Source organism: Pinus tabuliformis, chromosome 3_1, assembly GCF_031772625.1.
Source record: "Pinus tabuliformis cultivar Carrire ecotype Pingquan chromosome 3_1, CPIR1, whole genome shotgun sequence".
Classification (NCBI taxonomy): Eukaryota; Viridiplantae; Streptophyta; class Pinopsida; order Pinales; family Pinaceae; genus Pinus; species Pinus tabuliformis.
Genome location: NC_142301.1, coordinates 437,783,077 through 437,801,125, shown reverse-complemented (window position 1 = coordinate 437,801,125; position 18,049 = coordinate 437,783,077). Strand labels below are relative to the sequence as shown.

The following is an 18,049-nucleotide window of genomic DNA, read 5'->3' as shown; positions in this document are numbered from 1 at the left end:
TTTTGAAGGAGAAGGGCATGTTAGGTCCCTATAATACTAGTGATGCCCCATTACTATTGTCATTGTAGCCCTTATTGTTATTGTTGTGCCCCTATTGTCCCCATATTGTTATTATTGTGCCCCATAGAAGTCCACTATTGTTATTTTTGTGCCCTTATATTATTATTGTTATGTCAGATTTGATTATATTGTGACCCCTTAGACTCCTATATATAGAAAGGAGGTTTTATCATTTGTATCATCCAAGAATTGTTCATTTGTGTAATGTAAAGGAGGTTGCCCCCTCGAAGAGGCTGATTTCTAAGTCGTTGATCTATCTTTTCTATTTTTTTGTGAGTCGGTTTCATAACAAACTGTCACAAAATAAGTTCTATAGCACTAGAACTATTTAAGTAAATAAATATACAAAATGGAAACAACCATGCACTTTTTCTTCCTTTTTAGGAAGAATTGAAACTCTAGTAAAACGTTGTAAGGAACTATCTGTACAGAGTGCAAGAATGCCAAGAGAACCAAGTGACCAAAAGGTTTTGAAAAGTTGCTGACTTGGAGAAAAGGACAACCTATCTTTTGGTATCAATGCTTAAGCGTTCCAACATTAGAAATACCAAAAGGTAATAAGTTTCTCTGCGGAAATTTAAAGGTTGTTACCTGGTACAAACATGGAATACAATGCTAATAATTAACAGCTTGAAGGAAAACATAGATATAAAAAATAAAGATTGAAGTTATGAAATCAAATAAGAGGTTGTTGGAGAATCTAATTCCAACCACCTGTTAGGTGTCAAAACAGTCCCTCCAAGTGTCCTAGTTCAGTTTAAGTCGAGTTTCACTCCAGTCATTTATTGTTGATGTTTCCAACGTAATCTTATTTAAGTGATTTATAATACTCAAAAGAGAAAGTCCTATGCTCCATGTTTTGTTCTCTTCAATTTTTGTCATAGTATTGAAGCTTAGCTTGTGTGAGATTCCTTGAGCACAACAAAAGAGAAGATTAGTTCAGTTTTCATAAGACTCTTCCCGAGAGAAATAACGTAAGTGAAGTGAGAGGAGCAGAGAGAGAGTGTAAGACTCTTTGAGAGAGAAGCAGAAGTTTGAAGAAGCCTACGAAGAAGCAACACGAGAAAGAAGAAGCGAGCTTTGGCTAAGCCACGGAAGTCGAAGGCGAAACTGATTGAAAAAATCTCAATTCAAAGTCCTCTGCTCCACGTTTTGTTCTTTTCAATTTGATGAAATTGTATTATAATCTTTTGTTGTAGCAGATTGATGATGAAAAGAGCACTATAGAAGATAATATGTGATAACAACCCACATACAAGTCATTTTTTGAAGAAGTCTAGGATATGCTTAGACATTCTGGAAAAATGGAAGACCTGCACTAGCAAATGAAGAAACTGAAGTTTGAAGGATATAAGAAAGAGAAAAAGTTGAAACAATTTAGAGGCTATAAAATATGGAAGAAGATAAGAAGAAAAATAATTTGTTTTTAAATAATTTGTAAAACTAGCTGAGACATAGACCAGCAGGTATCTTAATTGAATTTTTATGTGGTTGTAATTAAGGGGGAGTGTTGGAGAATCTAATTCCAACAACGTGTTAGGTTTCAAAACAGTCCCTCCAAATGTCCTAGTTCAGTTTCACTTAGTCCAGTTTAAGTCGAGTTTCACTCCAGTCATTTATTGCTGACATTTCCAATGTAATCTTATTTAAGTCATTTGTAATACTGAGAAGACCAAGTCCTTTGCTCCACGTTTTGTTCTCTTCAATTTTTATCAGAGGTAAAGATTAAGATAGTACTTTGATAGGGCAAACTCGAGTTAAGAAAAAGAATAATTACATACATGAGGTATATAAATAATATAATAATAATGATGAGAAATAAAAAACTTACAAAAAGAGTTTTCTTTCTCATCTCTTTGAAATAGAGAAAATTTATAAAAACAACTCTTTCTTAAAACTAAATATTATAAGTTCAGAAAATAGAAAATTGCTAAAGTTAAAACCAGGCATAGTGTAAGTAAATTTCTAGACTACCATTAAAACCTTATCATGACCCTGTAAAAGTAATGTGATAAAAGAAAAATGAGAGAACAATTTTACCCAACAACTATCTGTACTAAAAATAATGTGACAAAAGGAAAATGAGAGAACAATTTTACCCAACAAATATTCGTACTAAAAATAATGTGACAGAGGGAAAATGAAAGAACAATTTTACCCAACAACTATCTGTACTAAGATAAGAATTGGGTTATCATTTTTTTTGCTAAGGCAAGAGCGGATCCTTCTATTCAATTAAAAAGGAGAAATAGTGTGCAAAATGCGACCACGACTGTGAAGCCCACCAATATAACAAGCTTACTCTAGTCCATGGTCCCAAGACGACAAAGTGAACCCAGGGATGCGGGCCCACCAAACCAAACGTGCACTCCAAAACTGACCATTAGATCCTATGCTCTAGATCCAGCAAATGAAAAACAAATCGAGTGGCCAACAAGCACACCGTTTAACAAGCAAATCGGACCCGATGAACCCAATAGACCATAATTTATAATCATATCGGGTCCATTTTTGACATAACCTTCGTTCACTTAACCACCCGAAATCCACCATTTGTGCATGATTCCAGTGAGGTTGTGTGAACAACTCGAAACATAACCTCTGTTTCGGACCCACCAACAAGCACACTTAATCCTGGTCATGGATTTTCCTCGCTTGATCCAACGGTTAAGGATCATATTGCTCGGACTAAAAGCACCTATAATTACCGCGCGATGAGGGTGGTAATTCCTCCCCACCCTTAGCCACATGTTGCATGGTGAGTGGAATCTCTCCCGATTGTGAAAAATCGCTTCTGGCTTGATGAGCATGCGATAAACCGGAAACCACCCCGAGGTGGTAAAGCTACCAAAGGAAGAAAAGCGGGGGTTTTGCATCTGCCGAGAAATTCTGGACTTCGGCACATGGGCCAAAGGAAGATAAAGATCCCTCCTTCTAGCCATCCCCGTGAGACTTCTGGTTTGTTGTTACCTGGGTTAACGAGGCCAACATAGACCTGCATCCCAAAAACAATCTCACTTATATGATAAAACTTCATAATAATCATCTAGACCCCGTCTCTGGGGCTCTGTTTTGGAACACCTTTTTGTCCTCATCCACCTGATCAAGGTATTGCTCCCTTAATTTGTTGTAAGGCATCTCTTGCCAACTCAAATTGACCCTACTTTTGGTGCAGAGCACCCCTTGACTGGCCAAAATGTCCGCCAATTTATTTTTTCGTCCTTAGCACATGAGTGAAACTCACGGTGCATAAGTCTAGGAGGTGAAACTAGATCCTTTGAAAGACCTGAAGCAGCCTCCAATGTCTTGAGACTTTTTCCGGCTCTGTGCCACATCAGATTCTCTTGACTCAGTTAATGATCAACTCAGAATCAACTTCAATTATAATATTCTGGAGATTATCCTGCTTCAGGAAATCTAAACACTGCTCAAGAGCCATTAATTCCACCATATTGTTTGTAGCTCTTCCCAAATGGCCATGAAAAATAAAGAGGATACAACCATTTTCATCCTGTAACACTCCTCCAAAACCAGCAATGCCCGGGTTGCCTTTAGAGGCCCCATCAATGTTGTATTTTAGAAAACCCTGAGGGGGAGGATGCCAATAATCTGGCTTATTTTCCAGATTCATAACCTTCCTGTCCATTCCCTATGGTATAAGCCCCTGCATACCCAACTGAAGAAGTATCTACATTTCATTTTCTGAAGGTGGATTCTTTGGGGAATTTCACACTATAGTGCCAACCGTCTCCCTGAGTTGTCTTAAGATATGCTCAATCATGCTTGGGGGGAACTTTTCACATTCTTGAAGATTCTGTTGTTCCTTTCTTTCCAGACATTCCAAATTATGAAGCTTGGAGTTAAAGCCCAAGCTGAGCGAAGAAACTCATAATCAGAGAAGTTTCATCTCCAGTTATTTAGGGTATTGATAATGCTTCCTTTGTCCCTGTCTGTCTATTGGAAAATTGTGGCAAAAGTATCCCACAACCTGGAGGTGAAAATGCAGTTATTGAGAAGGTGCTCCATTGTTTCCTCTTGGGCTTCACAGAGCTGGCATCTAGAAGGTCCCAGAACACCCCTCTTCCGAATGTTTTCCCAAGTCAGAATTTTCTTATGATGTACCAGCCACATGAAGAGTTTAATTTTCATCCAACCTTGATGCCTCCATAGGTTCTGCCAAAACCTGTCTGGTATAATGGAGTCCAACTCAAGGATTATGCTCTTTACCTCCTTAATATTGAAGGTACCTTCATTATTGTTGCCCCATCTAAGTTGGTCATGTCCCTCCGAAAAAAGAATCTTCCTTTGGTCCAACATTGTCAGTAGTGCATCTGCTTTTGCCTTCAAGGAGTTATCATCCCCAAATTCTATATTCTTCCAGGTTCTCCATTTTTCTTCATTATTGGTTTGATCCCAAAAATCATTAACCCTGAGAAGGCCTTTGGTATGCGTTTCTTTCTTGAGGTCCCGAAAGTCCTCTCTTAACAGTGTAGGTTCTTGTGGCCATTTATCCTCCCCAAACAAAGAAAATCTCCTTCTCTGATTTCCCAGAAGCTATTTTTTTGCACTAAGCTTCTATTCTCCCAGGCCTTATTCCAAATGTGGGAGCCTTTTATGATGCCCATCATCCTTATGTGATCATTATCTTGCCAAGTGCTGGCGTATTTTTCTTTCCAAATACTAGCCCACTGTGCCTTTGAATCTTTTACCCAACGCCACCATAATTTTTCCCCTAAAACCTTGTTGAGTGCATTTAGATCATCCAATCTTATCCCAGGCTACCAAGGCCCATTTCTTTATCTTCTCCCCCTTACCCCAAATAAAATCTCTTTGAATGGTTCTAAACTATTGTAAAACTCCTTTTGGAGCTGGAAGTGTTGAAAGCATGAAGATGGGGATTGATTACAGAACAACTTTTGTAAGCACCAACAGGCCTGCCAAGTTTAAATATCTGATAGTCCATTTCCTGATTTTATCCTGCATCTTATTAATCACTGGCTCCCAAGTGCTCTTGTGCAAAGGTTTATTAGTTAGAGGAACTCCCAAGTACTTGGAAGGAAGGAAATCCCTTTGAAAGCCCAGAATTATGGAGATATTTCTCTAAATAGCAATATTAGTATTGAAGAAAAAAATATTAGATTTGGAGAGATTCACTTCCATACCTGTGGCCATAGCACATTCACGTAGGATTTGTTTATAAGTAAGAGCTTCTTTAACCGTGGGGATTCCCTGCATCATACTGTCATCAACAAATTGTTGATGGGTCAAAGCCTGTCTAGTCTCAGAAAGTTGGAGACCCTTGATGTTACCCACTTCTTTCACATGCTTGATAGATTGACCAAGTCCTTCCATCATGAGGACAAAGAGAAATGGAGAGAGCGGATCTCCCTATCTGAGGCCTCTTGAAGAAGTAAAAGTCTTGGAAGGAGAACCATTAACAAGAATTGAAAAGCTAGAAGAAGTAACCAGTGCCATAACCCATCTTACCCAATTATGATCAAAACCAAAGGCTAGAAGGACCTTCCTGATATAGGTCCAATTCAACTTATCATAAGCTTTGGCAAGGTCCAATTGCATAATCATTCCCGCCTTCATATTTCTTAACAATGAATGCACCACCTCATGCGCTTGAATGATGTTATTGAGAATTTGTCTACCCTCCACATAACCTGATTGCTCCACATAAACTAGAGTAGGAAGAAGGGGTTTGAGTCTATTGGCAAAAACTTTGGATATTATTTTGTACACCACATTGCACAAAGCTATGGGTCTAAACCTGTCTAGAGTTTGTGCATTATCTTGTTTGGGGATCAAGGAGATGAAGGAAGTATTGAGCACCTTCAGAATGGTTCTATTCATCCTGGAATCCTCAACTACATTCAGAATATCTTGTTTAACAATTCTCCAACAAGCTTTAAATAAATCCACATTGAAACCATCAAGGCCTGGCACTTTGCCATTCTGAATTTCTTTAACGACCTCACTAAACTCCTCTTCCATCACTGGCCTATTGAGATTGAAATTATCCTCTATTGATACTAGCCTAGGTATATGCCTTGTTAAGTACCTGATAAAATGAACTTTGTCTGCAATGGTCTCCTTTGCTACACCTTGAAAGTGCTGGACTAACACAGTTTCTATCTCCTCATGGGAATTGAGTAGATGACCTCCCTCATCCTTGATCGTAGAGATCCTATTATGGGATCTGTTCGCCATGGTGGATCTGTGGAAAAATCTCGTGTTTCATTCCCCTTCTTTTAGCCATTGAACTCTAGATTTTTGTCTCCAAAATATTTCCTCTTGTTTACATAAGTTCTCCCAGTCTTGATGAAGTTTGGTGACTTGATCATTTTTGACTCTATCAAAGCCATCTGTGATAAGGGCTTGATTGAGTTCCTGCATTTTGTCTTCAACAGCTTTTTTTGCTTCAAAAATATTGCCAAATTCATTCTTGTTCCAGTATTTGAGTCTGAGCTTGATGGGTTTTATTCTTTTGTGGAGTAGAAACATTCTTGTTCCTTGAATATGCAGATCTTCTGTCCACCATCTTGCTATATTGCTGATAAAATCTGGGTGGGTGAGCCAAATATTCTCAAATCTGAAAGGTCTGTTCTTGGGGGTACCAATGCCCTGTACCTCAATTTGTATAGGCCAATGGTCCAAGCCACCAAAGGGGAGAATTCTCACTATCATTTCCTTGTTGGTGAGCATAAGGTCCTTTGAAATTATGAATCTATCTAACTTTGAGGCTACTTGAGACTCCCCTCCTCTCTTGTTGTTCCATGTAAAGAGGCCATTACTCATATTAGTGTCAACTAGCTTCATATTATCTATGAAAGTTTGAAATGCTATAGATTATTTGCTTAAAGTTCTTGCTCCCCCTTTTTTTTCAAAAGTGATTTGATCATGTTGAAGTCCCCACCCATGATCTAAGGTACTCCTGCATCTCTATCTCTTATTTCCACAAGAGAATCTAGAAACCTGAGTTTATCATCCAGCCTTTGGGGGCCATAAACATTTTTGACCAGATAAGTCTCCCTATCTCCCATAGGCTAAATAACCACTGATAAATAATTCCTAGATGCCTTGACATCTATTATGGCAATATTTTGGGGGTTCCAAAGAGTGAGTATGCCTCCTACTGTATTGTTTGCGTTGACTTCTAGAAACTCAAATTTATTGAACCATTTGTTGTGAATTTCTTTTATCTTCTGAATGGAAAATTTAGTTTCCTGGATAAAGATCATATCCGGAGCTTCTTGTTTCATTCTATTGCTAAGTAATCTTTGTCTCCTTTTACTACCTAGACCTCTTATATTCCAAGATGTGAACTTCATTATGAAAGGTTTGTAAAGGAGTAGCTGGTTAGGTTTTTCATCTTACCCGAATCTATCATTAGCTTTCCACATTCCATTAATAACTCATTCTGCTTTTTTTTGCCTCTTTTATTTCCTGGGTTTCTAGGAGCTAATCCTAGTGTGGTTTTCATAGTTTTCACACCTTTGTTGCCCTGCCTTTCATTGTTTCTTTGCCTTTCCGGCCCTTTAGCTTGAGTTTTCCATAGGAACAACTATTGTACTCTGTTGAACTCCTCTTGAGGTAGTGAGTCTACTCCTCCCATGGTCCCTTGTTTCAAGAACCCTTCCAGATCTAGGTGTTCTCTGTCAAGAATATCCTGCAGTTCGTGATCCTCCATATCCATCTCACTCTGGGTCATTTCTTGGTCCATTTCCAGTTCTCCATCGCTCAGCATAGTCTCTTTCTGTTTATTAATATATTGTGTTTGTTCACTATTTTCTTCTTTCTCCTTCTCCCTTGGGTTGCCTTCCATTACCTAATCTGCCTTTGCTATCTCTTCCTCTTCTTCGAGTACTTGGAACCTGTTCATATTTGCCTGCTACCCTTCTGTTTGAGGTGGCTTTGGCCCCCTTTTAGCCCCTTTTCCTCTGTATCCCACTTTGTGAAAGTTGTTTGTATCTTTCACTGTGGTATATTTACTTCTATTCTCTATTTTACTAAGAGGGCAGTCTCTAAATAGGTGCCCATGCTCATGGCACTTGCAACATCTGAAAGGAATGTGTTAATAATATACTGTTTGCACCCATTCTTCATCAAAAACTTCCAAGATGACCTCATCCGGTAGAGCTCCGGAGAGATCCATTTCCACACATATTCGTGCGAAGGAAGTATATTTTCCCCTTCTGGTGGCCTCAGAAGCTTTGACAAAACGTCCTAATTTGTTTCCTATGGCAGATAATGATTTAGTTTGCTAGTAATCAAGAGGTAGGGAGTAGAGTCTTACCCAGACCGATACCAAAGTGAAAGTCTCTCGCTTCGGGACAAAATTCATCATCCACGACCGCATGTAGAGGCCTTTCAGCTACATAGAAGTAGGGCCCTCCTTCAAACACCTTGTCTTTGTCCTCGATGTTTGTAAAGACCACAGTGAAGAAACCCTTTGACCCAAGATGTAAGTCTATGCCTCCTTTTGGTTTCCAGTGGTATTTAATCCATGCTTGTAGTGCCTTTTCAGTGGGCCATAATCCCATGAATTTACAAATGATAGCATAGGTCCTCATGTGGTCCCTGTGCGCCTACAGAGCAGGGTCATTTAAAACTACTCTGGGTGTAACCTCAGCCTTGGGTTTACATGGCCCCTTTTGCATTTTGTTTTCTGCTCCCTGTTTCTTGTCTTCTTCCTCATTTTCTTTTGTTCTATTATCCTCCCTTGTTTTGGTTAAATCCTATTCCTCTTCCATGTTCCTTATCCCTTCTCGTGAAGGCCCTCTGGCAGTTTCTATTAGTTTCTTACCTCAATTGGCCACTGCCTACTTGTAGGAGGGAGTGGAGCTCCCCCGTTTGCGCCCCTCCATGGAGTTAAACACTTGTAGAAGTTTGTAACCCTAGTTCTTCGTCTTTCTCCCCTATCGAATTCCTTCCCTTCGAGCTTGCATTTCACTCCAAGAGAATATATTCTAGATAAGAATTGGGTTATCATAAATAACCACAAACTAGGAATAGAAGAGTATAATACCCTAATAAGGTGACTAGAATTACAAATCTGATTTGTCTTGATATTCTGAAGCAAAAGGAAATATTGCAGCTAACATCATTGAATCAACTCTTTTACATAGCAAAATCAAATATTTTACAAAAAGATCAAAGAGACAGAGAAGCACTCTTCAAAAACTTTTGGAAAGAATAATTTCGATAATCATAAATAAAAAATAAACTTTTAAACGAGTGAATAATTTTTTTATAACCTTAAATGATTATTCAAAAGAAATTAGAGACAATAACCAAGATACTACTGACAGAGGATTATCAAATCCTTTTTACCTGAATTAACTAGGCTTAAAGGAATTTGATCAAAATCAAAACCCTCAAGAAAAAACGTAAACTTGAAAATGGCATTATACAACCAGTGTTTGTTCGAATCTGAAGTTTACTGATAAAAAAGAGCACAAATTACCCAAGGTATTTTGGGGTTGGGTTGTATTGAAACTCCATTCCAAGTTAGAAGAAAACAAGTAATTTGAGAAAAGGGTTTTTGCTACATAACCTCACAAGAATCTTCAACACAAAGAGAACCTTTAGCAAACCTATAACCACTAGAGGCGCAAGGAGTTAAACCTAGATATACAATAATTTGTAAATACGACAAGAAAAAACAACAGTTGCAAAGGTTACAGGCAAACTTACCATGCCAAAATGGTTGACAAATTGGAAAGAAATACCACTCCGACTCCATAGACGAGTTCAATTAAATTGTGTGAAATCGCCAATAGGAGTTAAAGAGAAAACCCTAGCCACATGTCGGAACTTTTGATAAGATGAGATGGACTTTCTTTCCAAAAGACATGAAGAGTATTGTATCTTTAAATCGTTAGAAAATTCCCAGAAAATTGACAAATGATATAGCCACAACTCTATAAATTTGCAGTTCGCTATGAGATTTGTGTGAGATACCAGTTTGTAAATCCTCTTCCATTCTTTGCACACTCCAATTTCTTGTTATGTTCCTATTGTTACATACTATTGCCTGAGGCTTTGCTTATATCGCTAGCCTATCCTAAAATGGATCAACGTGTTTTTAAGGAAATCCTATAATGGCTGATCCTGGTTTTGTCCCTAGATTTATATGTGTCGGCATCCAAATGGTGGTTGATCAAATTCTTCGCCACATCAACATTGCAGTTCGCAGTAGGAAAGAGTTGTTAGCTCTCCAAGATGTTGTAAGAGAGATCAAGCCTATCATCACCCACATCCACATCCAGCAATATCGCCTGCAAATAAACAAAAAGAGAGGTATTTCCACTTCTCATAGTCATAATAATGTTTCAGCTGTTAATGTAGGGCTAAAGAGACTGGATGCGCTTCTCTTACAAGCATGTCAAATGGCGCAGTGGTGCACAATATCTAGCTTTAACATGTTTTCTCGTTATCAAACAAGCATTGAGATTGCCAATCTGAAGTAAGATATTTGTAGTTATAAAATAGGTTACTGATCAAGAAAGAAGGTTAAATTAACCAAGAAAGAGAATGCAACTGAACATAACCATACAAGTAAAAAACTTAGGATTTACGTGGTAAAACCCTGACAGGGTGTCAAGGAAACATCCACGGGGCAAGGGATTGGAATCTCTATTCAATCAATAAATGATTCTCCTTACAATAGTTTGGGTATTCATTAATTTTATATATGAGCCTCCTCGGTTTCATAACTACTGATTCGGTATGAAACTAACGTGTCAATAACTAATACAATTTACCCAAATTTACATTAATTAGTTATCAATTACCAACAAACTCCACCTCGGCAACAATTTTCTTAATACCTTGCCCATGCCCATTCACCATCTCTTCTACAAGCCAAGAGAAGCTAAACACCATCGCAACTTCTCTACTATAACTATCTTTGTGAATATGTCTGCACAATTCTCCCGTGTATGGACCTTTTTAAGAGCTACTTTTCTGCCATCGATCACATGTCTCAGAAAATGATACCTTACATCAATGTGCTTGGTTCTACTGTGATAAGCAAGATTTGTAGCCAAGTGAATAACACTCTGACTGTCACAAAGTACATTCACTTTCTCCTGCGTCCTTCCAATCTCATCAAGTAGATCCTTTAACTAGATTGCTTCTTTATTGGCATCTGAAGCAACTATATATTCTACTTCGGTAGTGGACAACGCAAATGTTTCTTGAAGCTTTGACATCCAACTAATTACTCCACCTGTAACAGTAAAGACGTAACCTGTAGTAGATCTTCTTTTGTCCAAATCACCTGCATAATCAAAATCTACATATCTGCAAACTGATCCTTCACTGCCATTAAAGATGATGCAAAGGTCACTTGTGCCTCTTAGATATCGAAGCACCCATTTCACTGCTCGCCAATGTTCTTCACTTGGATTTTCCATGAACCTGCTGACAACTCCAACTGCATGTGAAATGTCAGGTCTTGTAGATAACATCTCATACATTAATTTGCCTACAACATTTTCATATGGTACATGAGACATATACTGCTTTTCTTCATTAGTTCTAGGACTCAAGACTGAAGAAAGCTTAAAATGGGAAGCTAATGGAACTTTAACAAGTTTCACATTGTTCATATAGAACTTTTCAAGTACTTTCTCCACATACTTCTGCTGTGATAAACAAAGCTTACCATTTTTCCTGTCTCTGTGTATCTCCATGCCCAAGATATGTTTTGCTGCTCCAAGATCCTTCATATCAAACGTCCTAGAGAGTTGAGCCTTTAATCTGTTGATCTCTTCCATGCTTTTGCTTGCAATAAGCGTATCGTCAACATACAAAGCTAAGATAATGAATATGCCATTGAAACTTTTGAAGTATACACAATGATCATACTCCTAATAAAGTTTCGGCTCACCATGAAGGAGTCAAACTTCTTGTACCATTGTCTGGGATACTGCCTCAGACCATACAATGATATCTTGAGCTTGCAAACTAATCTTCTGCTGCAACCTTGTACAAAACCTTCTGGTTGTTCCATATATAAATATTCATTCAAATCACCATGTAGAAAAGCTATTTTAACATCTAACTGTTATAACTCAAGGTTAAGTAATGTAGTTAGTGCCAACACAGTACAAATAGAAACAAGTTTTACAACTGGTGAAAAAATCTCATGAAAGTCGATACCTTCAACTTGAGAATACCCTTTTGCTACCAGTCTCACCTTATACCTTTCGATATTTCCATCAACTTTCGTTTCAGTTTGAAGACCCATTTGCATCCAACAACACTTCTCCCTTCAGGAAGTTCTACAAGATCCCAGGTATTGTTCTTGGCTAAGGAATCCATTTCTTCTTCCATAGCCATTTTCCATTTTTCACTATCCATATCATCCATTGCTTCCTGATAACAAGAAGGTTCCCCATCTTCAGTAATCAAAGCAAAAGATGAAGCAGAATCTTCATACCTTTTGGGAGTTTTTCTTTCCCCTGTAGACCTTCTTAGAGTGACTAGTTGCTGAACTGGTTCAGAAACTTCAACAATTTCTTTGTATCTTCAACACATTTTTCTCGAGAAGTCTCTTCTTCCTTTTGACTGTCACCAAAAGGTCTAGCCTCCAACTGAATTTGTTGATTTGGCGATACCTGTTCCTGTTTAATTCTTTCAACATTTGATTTTAAAAAAGAAGATTCATCATATGTTACATCTCTACTAATGACTATCTTCTGTGATGTAGGATCCCACAACCTATATCCTTTCACTGCATAGTCATACCCAACAAAGACATAACATTTCGATTTTGGATCTAATTTTGAATGTTGTTTTTTAGGAATAAGAGCATAAGCATCACAACAAAATATCCTTAAATGTGAATAATCACAAGACTGACTTGACCAAACTTCTTCCGGAATTTTACAATTAATTGCTACTGAAGGTGATCTATTAACTAAATAACAAGCAGTGGATACTGCTTCTGCCCACAACTCCTTTTGCAAGTTAGCATTGTTGATCATGCTTTTGGATCTTTCCATAAGAGTCTGATTCATAAGTTCAAGAACACAATTTTACTGAGGAGTATAAATAGAAGTTTTGTGTCTAACAATTCCTTCATCCTTACAGTATTGTTCAAATTCTATTGAAGTGAATTCACCACCATTGTCAGTTCTTAAACATTTAATTGATTTGCCTGTTCTTTTCTCTACCGTTTCTTTAAATTTTTTAAAGATATTGAATACATCAGCTTTCTTTTTCACCATAAAGACGCAAACTTTACAAGAGAAATCATCAATAAATGTTAAAAAATATAGAGCACCTCCATATGATGCAACAGGAGATGGTCCCCATAGATCAGAATGAATATAGTCTAAAATATCTTTACTATTATGATTTCTAGTTTTAAATCTCTGTTTACATTGTTTTCCATACACACAATGTTTATAGAAATCCAACTTCAAAGATTTCAGATCGGGAAGAGATTTACGTTTCATCAGTATCTGAAGACCTTTCTCGCTCATGTGACCCAATTGCTGATGCCATAGGCGAGTACCTTCTTCTTCTTTTTCTAACACAATCGTTGCTTCATTGACTTGACTACTTTCTTTGAGTGTGTAAATATTTCCGACCTTTTCTACTTTCATAACAACTAGGGTGCCTTTAGATACTTTCAACACTCCATTCTGACCTATAAACTTATAACCATCTGAATCCAACACTCCCAAAGAAATCAAATTTTTCTTTAATTCAGGTACATGTCTAACACTAGTTAATGTTCTAACTGTGTTATCATACATTTTAATCCTAATATTTCCCATCCCAATAGTCTGATATGAAACATTATTACCCATAAACACAAAACTACCATTTACATCTTCATATGAAGTAAACCAATTTCTGTGTGGACACATGTGATGAGAAGCACCAGAGTCTAACATCCAACTTTCAAAACCCTAAGAGACATTACATACAGGTGAAGTTTCATCTATCATACATAATTCTTCAAGAGATAAAACTTCGTTTATCATAGCTGAATCAACCTGATTTGCTTCCTTCTTCGGGTTATCAAAATCTTTTCGTTTCCAATAGTCTTTCTTCAGGTGTCCAATTTTATTGCAGTGCCAACATTTTGCCTTACACTTCCTTCCCTTTGATTTAGATATGGAAGACCCCCTTGTTTTTTCTCCTCTTTCCTTTGATTGTCCTCTAGCTATGGCTTCTGAAGTTGTTGTTTCAGTACCGGATTTCCTTCGTACTTCTTCAGACAAGAGAGCTCCCACAACTGATTCAAATTTCAAAGAATCAGTGGTGCTCAAACTAATTGAAGTTACGAAGTGGTCCCATGACTCGGGCAGAGAACACAACAAGGTTATAACTTTGTTTTCTTCCCGAATTTTAATTTCCATATCTGCTAATTGGCATATAAATGTATTAAAAACATTTAAATGCTCTGCAACTTTTGAACCCTCCTTCATTTGAAGACTGTACAATTGTCTTTTCAAATAAATTCTATTGGTTAACGACTTTGTCATATATAGTTTTTCCAGTTTTTCCCATAAGCCCGAAGTTGTACTCTCTTCAATAATGTTGAGAGAACTTCATCTTCCAGGCATAACCTGATGGTAATGAGAGCTTGAGCATCCAAGTCCTCCCAGTCTAAATTTTTCATGCTAGCAGGATTCTTATTTGCCCTGTCCAAAGCTTTGTGCAACTCTTATTGCACCAGCAAACCCCTAACTTTTAGTTTCCAGAGAGAAAAGTTGTTCTGGCCAGTGAATTTCTTCACCTCGAACTTTGCATTCGACATCTTGGCCATTTTGTTCCTACTACTCTTCTTCCTAGGGTTTCTATCTTTCACCTCCTAGGGTTTCTATTTTTTTTCTTACTAGGGTTTAAACTAAACAGAAAATCTCAGAAAACCTACACCATAACTCTTTTGGCCTTTTTTTTTCAAATTTAATGGAAAAATCTTATACAGTTTCTGAAAAAAAATATCCCTGCTTTTATGAACAAATATGAAAATATTTGTTTGTTTGTTTGTTTTTTTTTTTTTTCACAAATACCCAGATTTGCTTGCAATTCCCTTGCTGCAATGCTGGAGTATCCACGTTATGCTCCCCAGTGGCAAGCAACCAACAACCCTCTTCCTAAAAAAAAATTGCGGCAGCTTCAAAATGTGACAGTCTTCTCTTCCGGCAGCAACTCTTTCTCCTTTGGTGGTAGGAGCTTCAGTTCTTTCACCACGCCTCGAAGGGCAGCACGCAGAGCAGCAACTCTTTCTCCTTTGGTGGCAGGCAAGCCAGGCTCTGGACAAGCCAGCAACGACCCCTCCTCGACGGCTCTTCCTGCTCTGGTTCACGCACACGCAAAGTGCTGGCCTCCTCGCTTCGGTTCTGCTCGATGGCTCTAGGCCACGCCTCTAGACAAGCCAGTGGGAATACGCAGAGGGTAGAGAGTAGCTTGACCAGCATCGTAGGCAGCTTCCTTGACCAACACCGTAGGCACCACGCAACACTCCTTGACGGTTTGCAAGCCAACACTAGCTCCATGGGCTCCGCCACGCCTCTGGAAAAGCTTGTGGTAATACGCAGAGGGAAGAGAGAAACTTCCTTGACCAGCACCACAGGCAGCACACAACACTCCTTGATAGTTTGCAAGCCAGCACCAGCTCCACGGGCTCCGGCTCCCTCGACCAACACGGGTTTTACGCAACTTTTTTTTTCTTTCACAAGGATTCGCCTCCAAACTCAACTCAATCGCTCTGATACCATTTGTAGTTATAAAATAGGTTACTAATCAAGAAAGAAGGTTAAATTAACCAAGAAAGAGAATGCAACTAAACATAACCATACAAGTAAAAAAATCAGGATTTACGTGGTAAAACCCTGACAAGGTGTCAAGGAAACATCCACGGGGCAAGGGATTGGAATCTCAATTCAATCAATAGATGATTCTCCTTTCAATAGTTCGGGCATTCATCAGTTTTATATATGAACCTCCTAAGTTACATAACTACTGATTCGGTATGAAGCTAACTTTTCAATAACTAATACAATTTACCCAAATTTACATTAATTAGTTGTCAATTACCAACAATATTGACAATCATCTCAAGTCGGTTTCAATGATTCAGTTGGGGCTTACTCATGAGGTTCTTCTTCGGCTGTCCACGCTCAGGGAAAGTGTTTAAGATTCAGCCAGTTCCTCTACATCTACCTCCATGCAAGCCATTGCTCCAAGCACAAAGGGTTTTTTCATCGAAGATCCCCTTATAGTCGGACAAGAGGACACCTTTGCAGTATTAGAGAGATTTGTGGTGGAAGCAGAGGAAGAGGGTAGCTCTCTTTTTCACATTGGGGTGGTTGAAAACAATGGAGCAGGTGAAACCCTCCTCCTCAAAAAAATCTTCAACAGTCCAAAGGTGAGAAATCTCTTCGGAGATGACTTATTGCTTTGGCTCATTGTTTCTAATAATCCATCTTTTACGAATCTTAGAAATGAACTCTGAATGTAAATAGCCACGCTTACAAAGATAGATTTAGATAGAAACTAGGGTGATGAATATGCAAAGATGTGGTTGAGTCAGAGATTGCAGACTCAGAGGTTTGCTTTATTTCTGGATGAGGTTTGGAGATATGGTTCCCAGTTGATGGAGGAATTGGGTTTGTTGCTGCTCACCCACCACTCCAACTCCAGAGTTGTAGTAAGTTCAAGGGATCGCAGAGTCCTGTCAGAAATTGGAGTTGCAGAGACATCTGTAATAAGAATGGGGGATTTGGTAGAAGAGGATAGCTGGAAGCTATTTTATATTCATGATTTTCCATATAACAATAGAAAACCGCCAACAAATATAGATGAGAAAACGACAAAGGTTGTGTGTGCCAACTGTGGAGGGCTTCCGCTCGCTATTAAAGCCGTGGGGAGGGCAATGGCAGGCACCACTCATCCACAAGAGTGGGAATTGGTTTCCCAGAGGTTGCCAATATCTAACAGCCATGAGCAAGCAGGCTCATCTCATCAATTGTATGACCACCTACGATTGAGTTACGATGCACCTGGCAATCACACCATTAACTTGCAATTGTGCTTTCTCTATGCAACTGCCGCCTTCATAGAAGACCATATTATTCATGTGCAATATCATGTGATTCTGTTGTTGTTAGGGGAAGGTCTTCTTGGAAGGAAGAAGAAGCAGGCGAAAGATGCAATATCTGACCCATTGGAAACGGGAAGGATTTATGTTGAACTCAACGCAGATTGTTGTCTTATCGAACCCATGATGAGAGACATTGATGGCCACGTGCTCTTCTTCAGGATCTGTGACGTGATATGTGATTTGGGAATTCAAATTGTGGAGCGGGAAGAAGGTTTCTACTGTTGTGTAGGCACAGGTTTGACAGCATTGCCTGAGAACGAGTGGTTGGGGCGCACTCGGATTTTGCTGAACCACAATGAAATGAGTTCGCTTCCAGAATAATTAAGAGGTCCAACAATATGGTCATGGTTAATGGATGAGAACAAACATTTTAACAAAATTCCAAAACGGGTGATTGGGAGTATGATCTCTCTTAGGCTTCTGGATCTAAGTTGGACGTCCCTTTCCTCATTGCCTAATAGCGTGGGGTGTTCGAAACAGCTGGTATGTCTAAGTTTAGCAGTTGTGCCCATTAGAAGGTTGCCTCCATCTTTTGTAAATCTGGAAAATATTGAAATCCTCTATCTTGATAGGTCAAGCATTATGGAATTACCGCTTAGCCTACACAAGTTGAGATCTCTCAAGTATTTGTACCTTAGCGAGTGTACAGAGTTGCAATATTTACCCAGGAACATCTCAAGGCTCACGTCTTTGCAGTGCTTGGACATGTACAAATGCAGCAGGTTGTGGACAAAAGTTGAGCCAAAGAAGAGAAGGAAAAAAGTGGCTTCCATTCACATTTTGGGCAGCTTAACACACCTCAAGAAGTTATTCTTAGAAAACAACGGAGAACAACTTCAAGAGGGAACATTG

The 18,049-nt window shown here is 38.6% G+C and overlaps 1 protein-coding gene across 1 annotated transcript; it reads left to right on the top strand.

Moving 5' to 3' along the window:
- Window positions 1-16,612: 16,612 nt before the first annotated feature.
- LOC149187640 (putative disease resistance protein At4g27220) lies at window positions 16,613-17,518 on the top strand. Its single transcript, XM_089409725.1, has one exon. It carries the CDS (start codon window positions 16,613-16,615, stop codon window positions 17,516-17,518), a length of 906 nt encoding a protein of 301 aa, XP_089265851.1.
- Window positions 17,519-18,049: the final 531 nt, after the last annotated feature.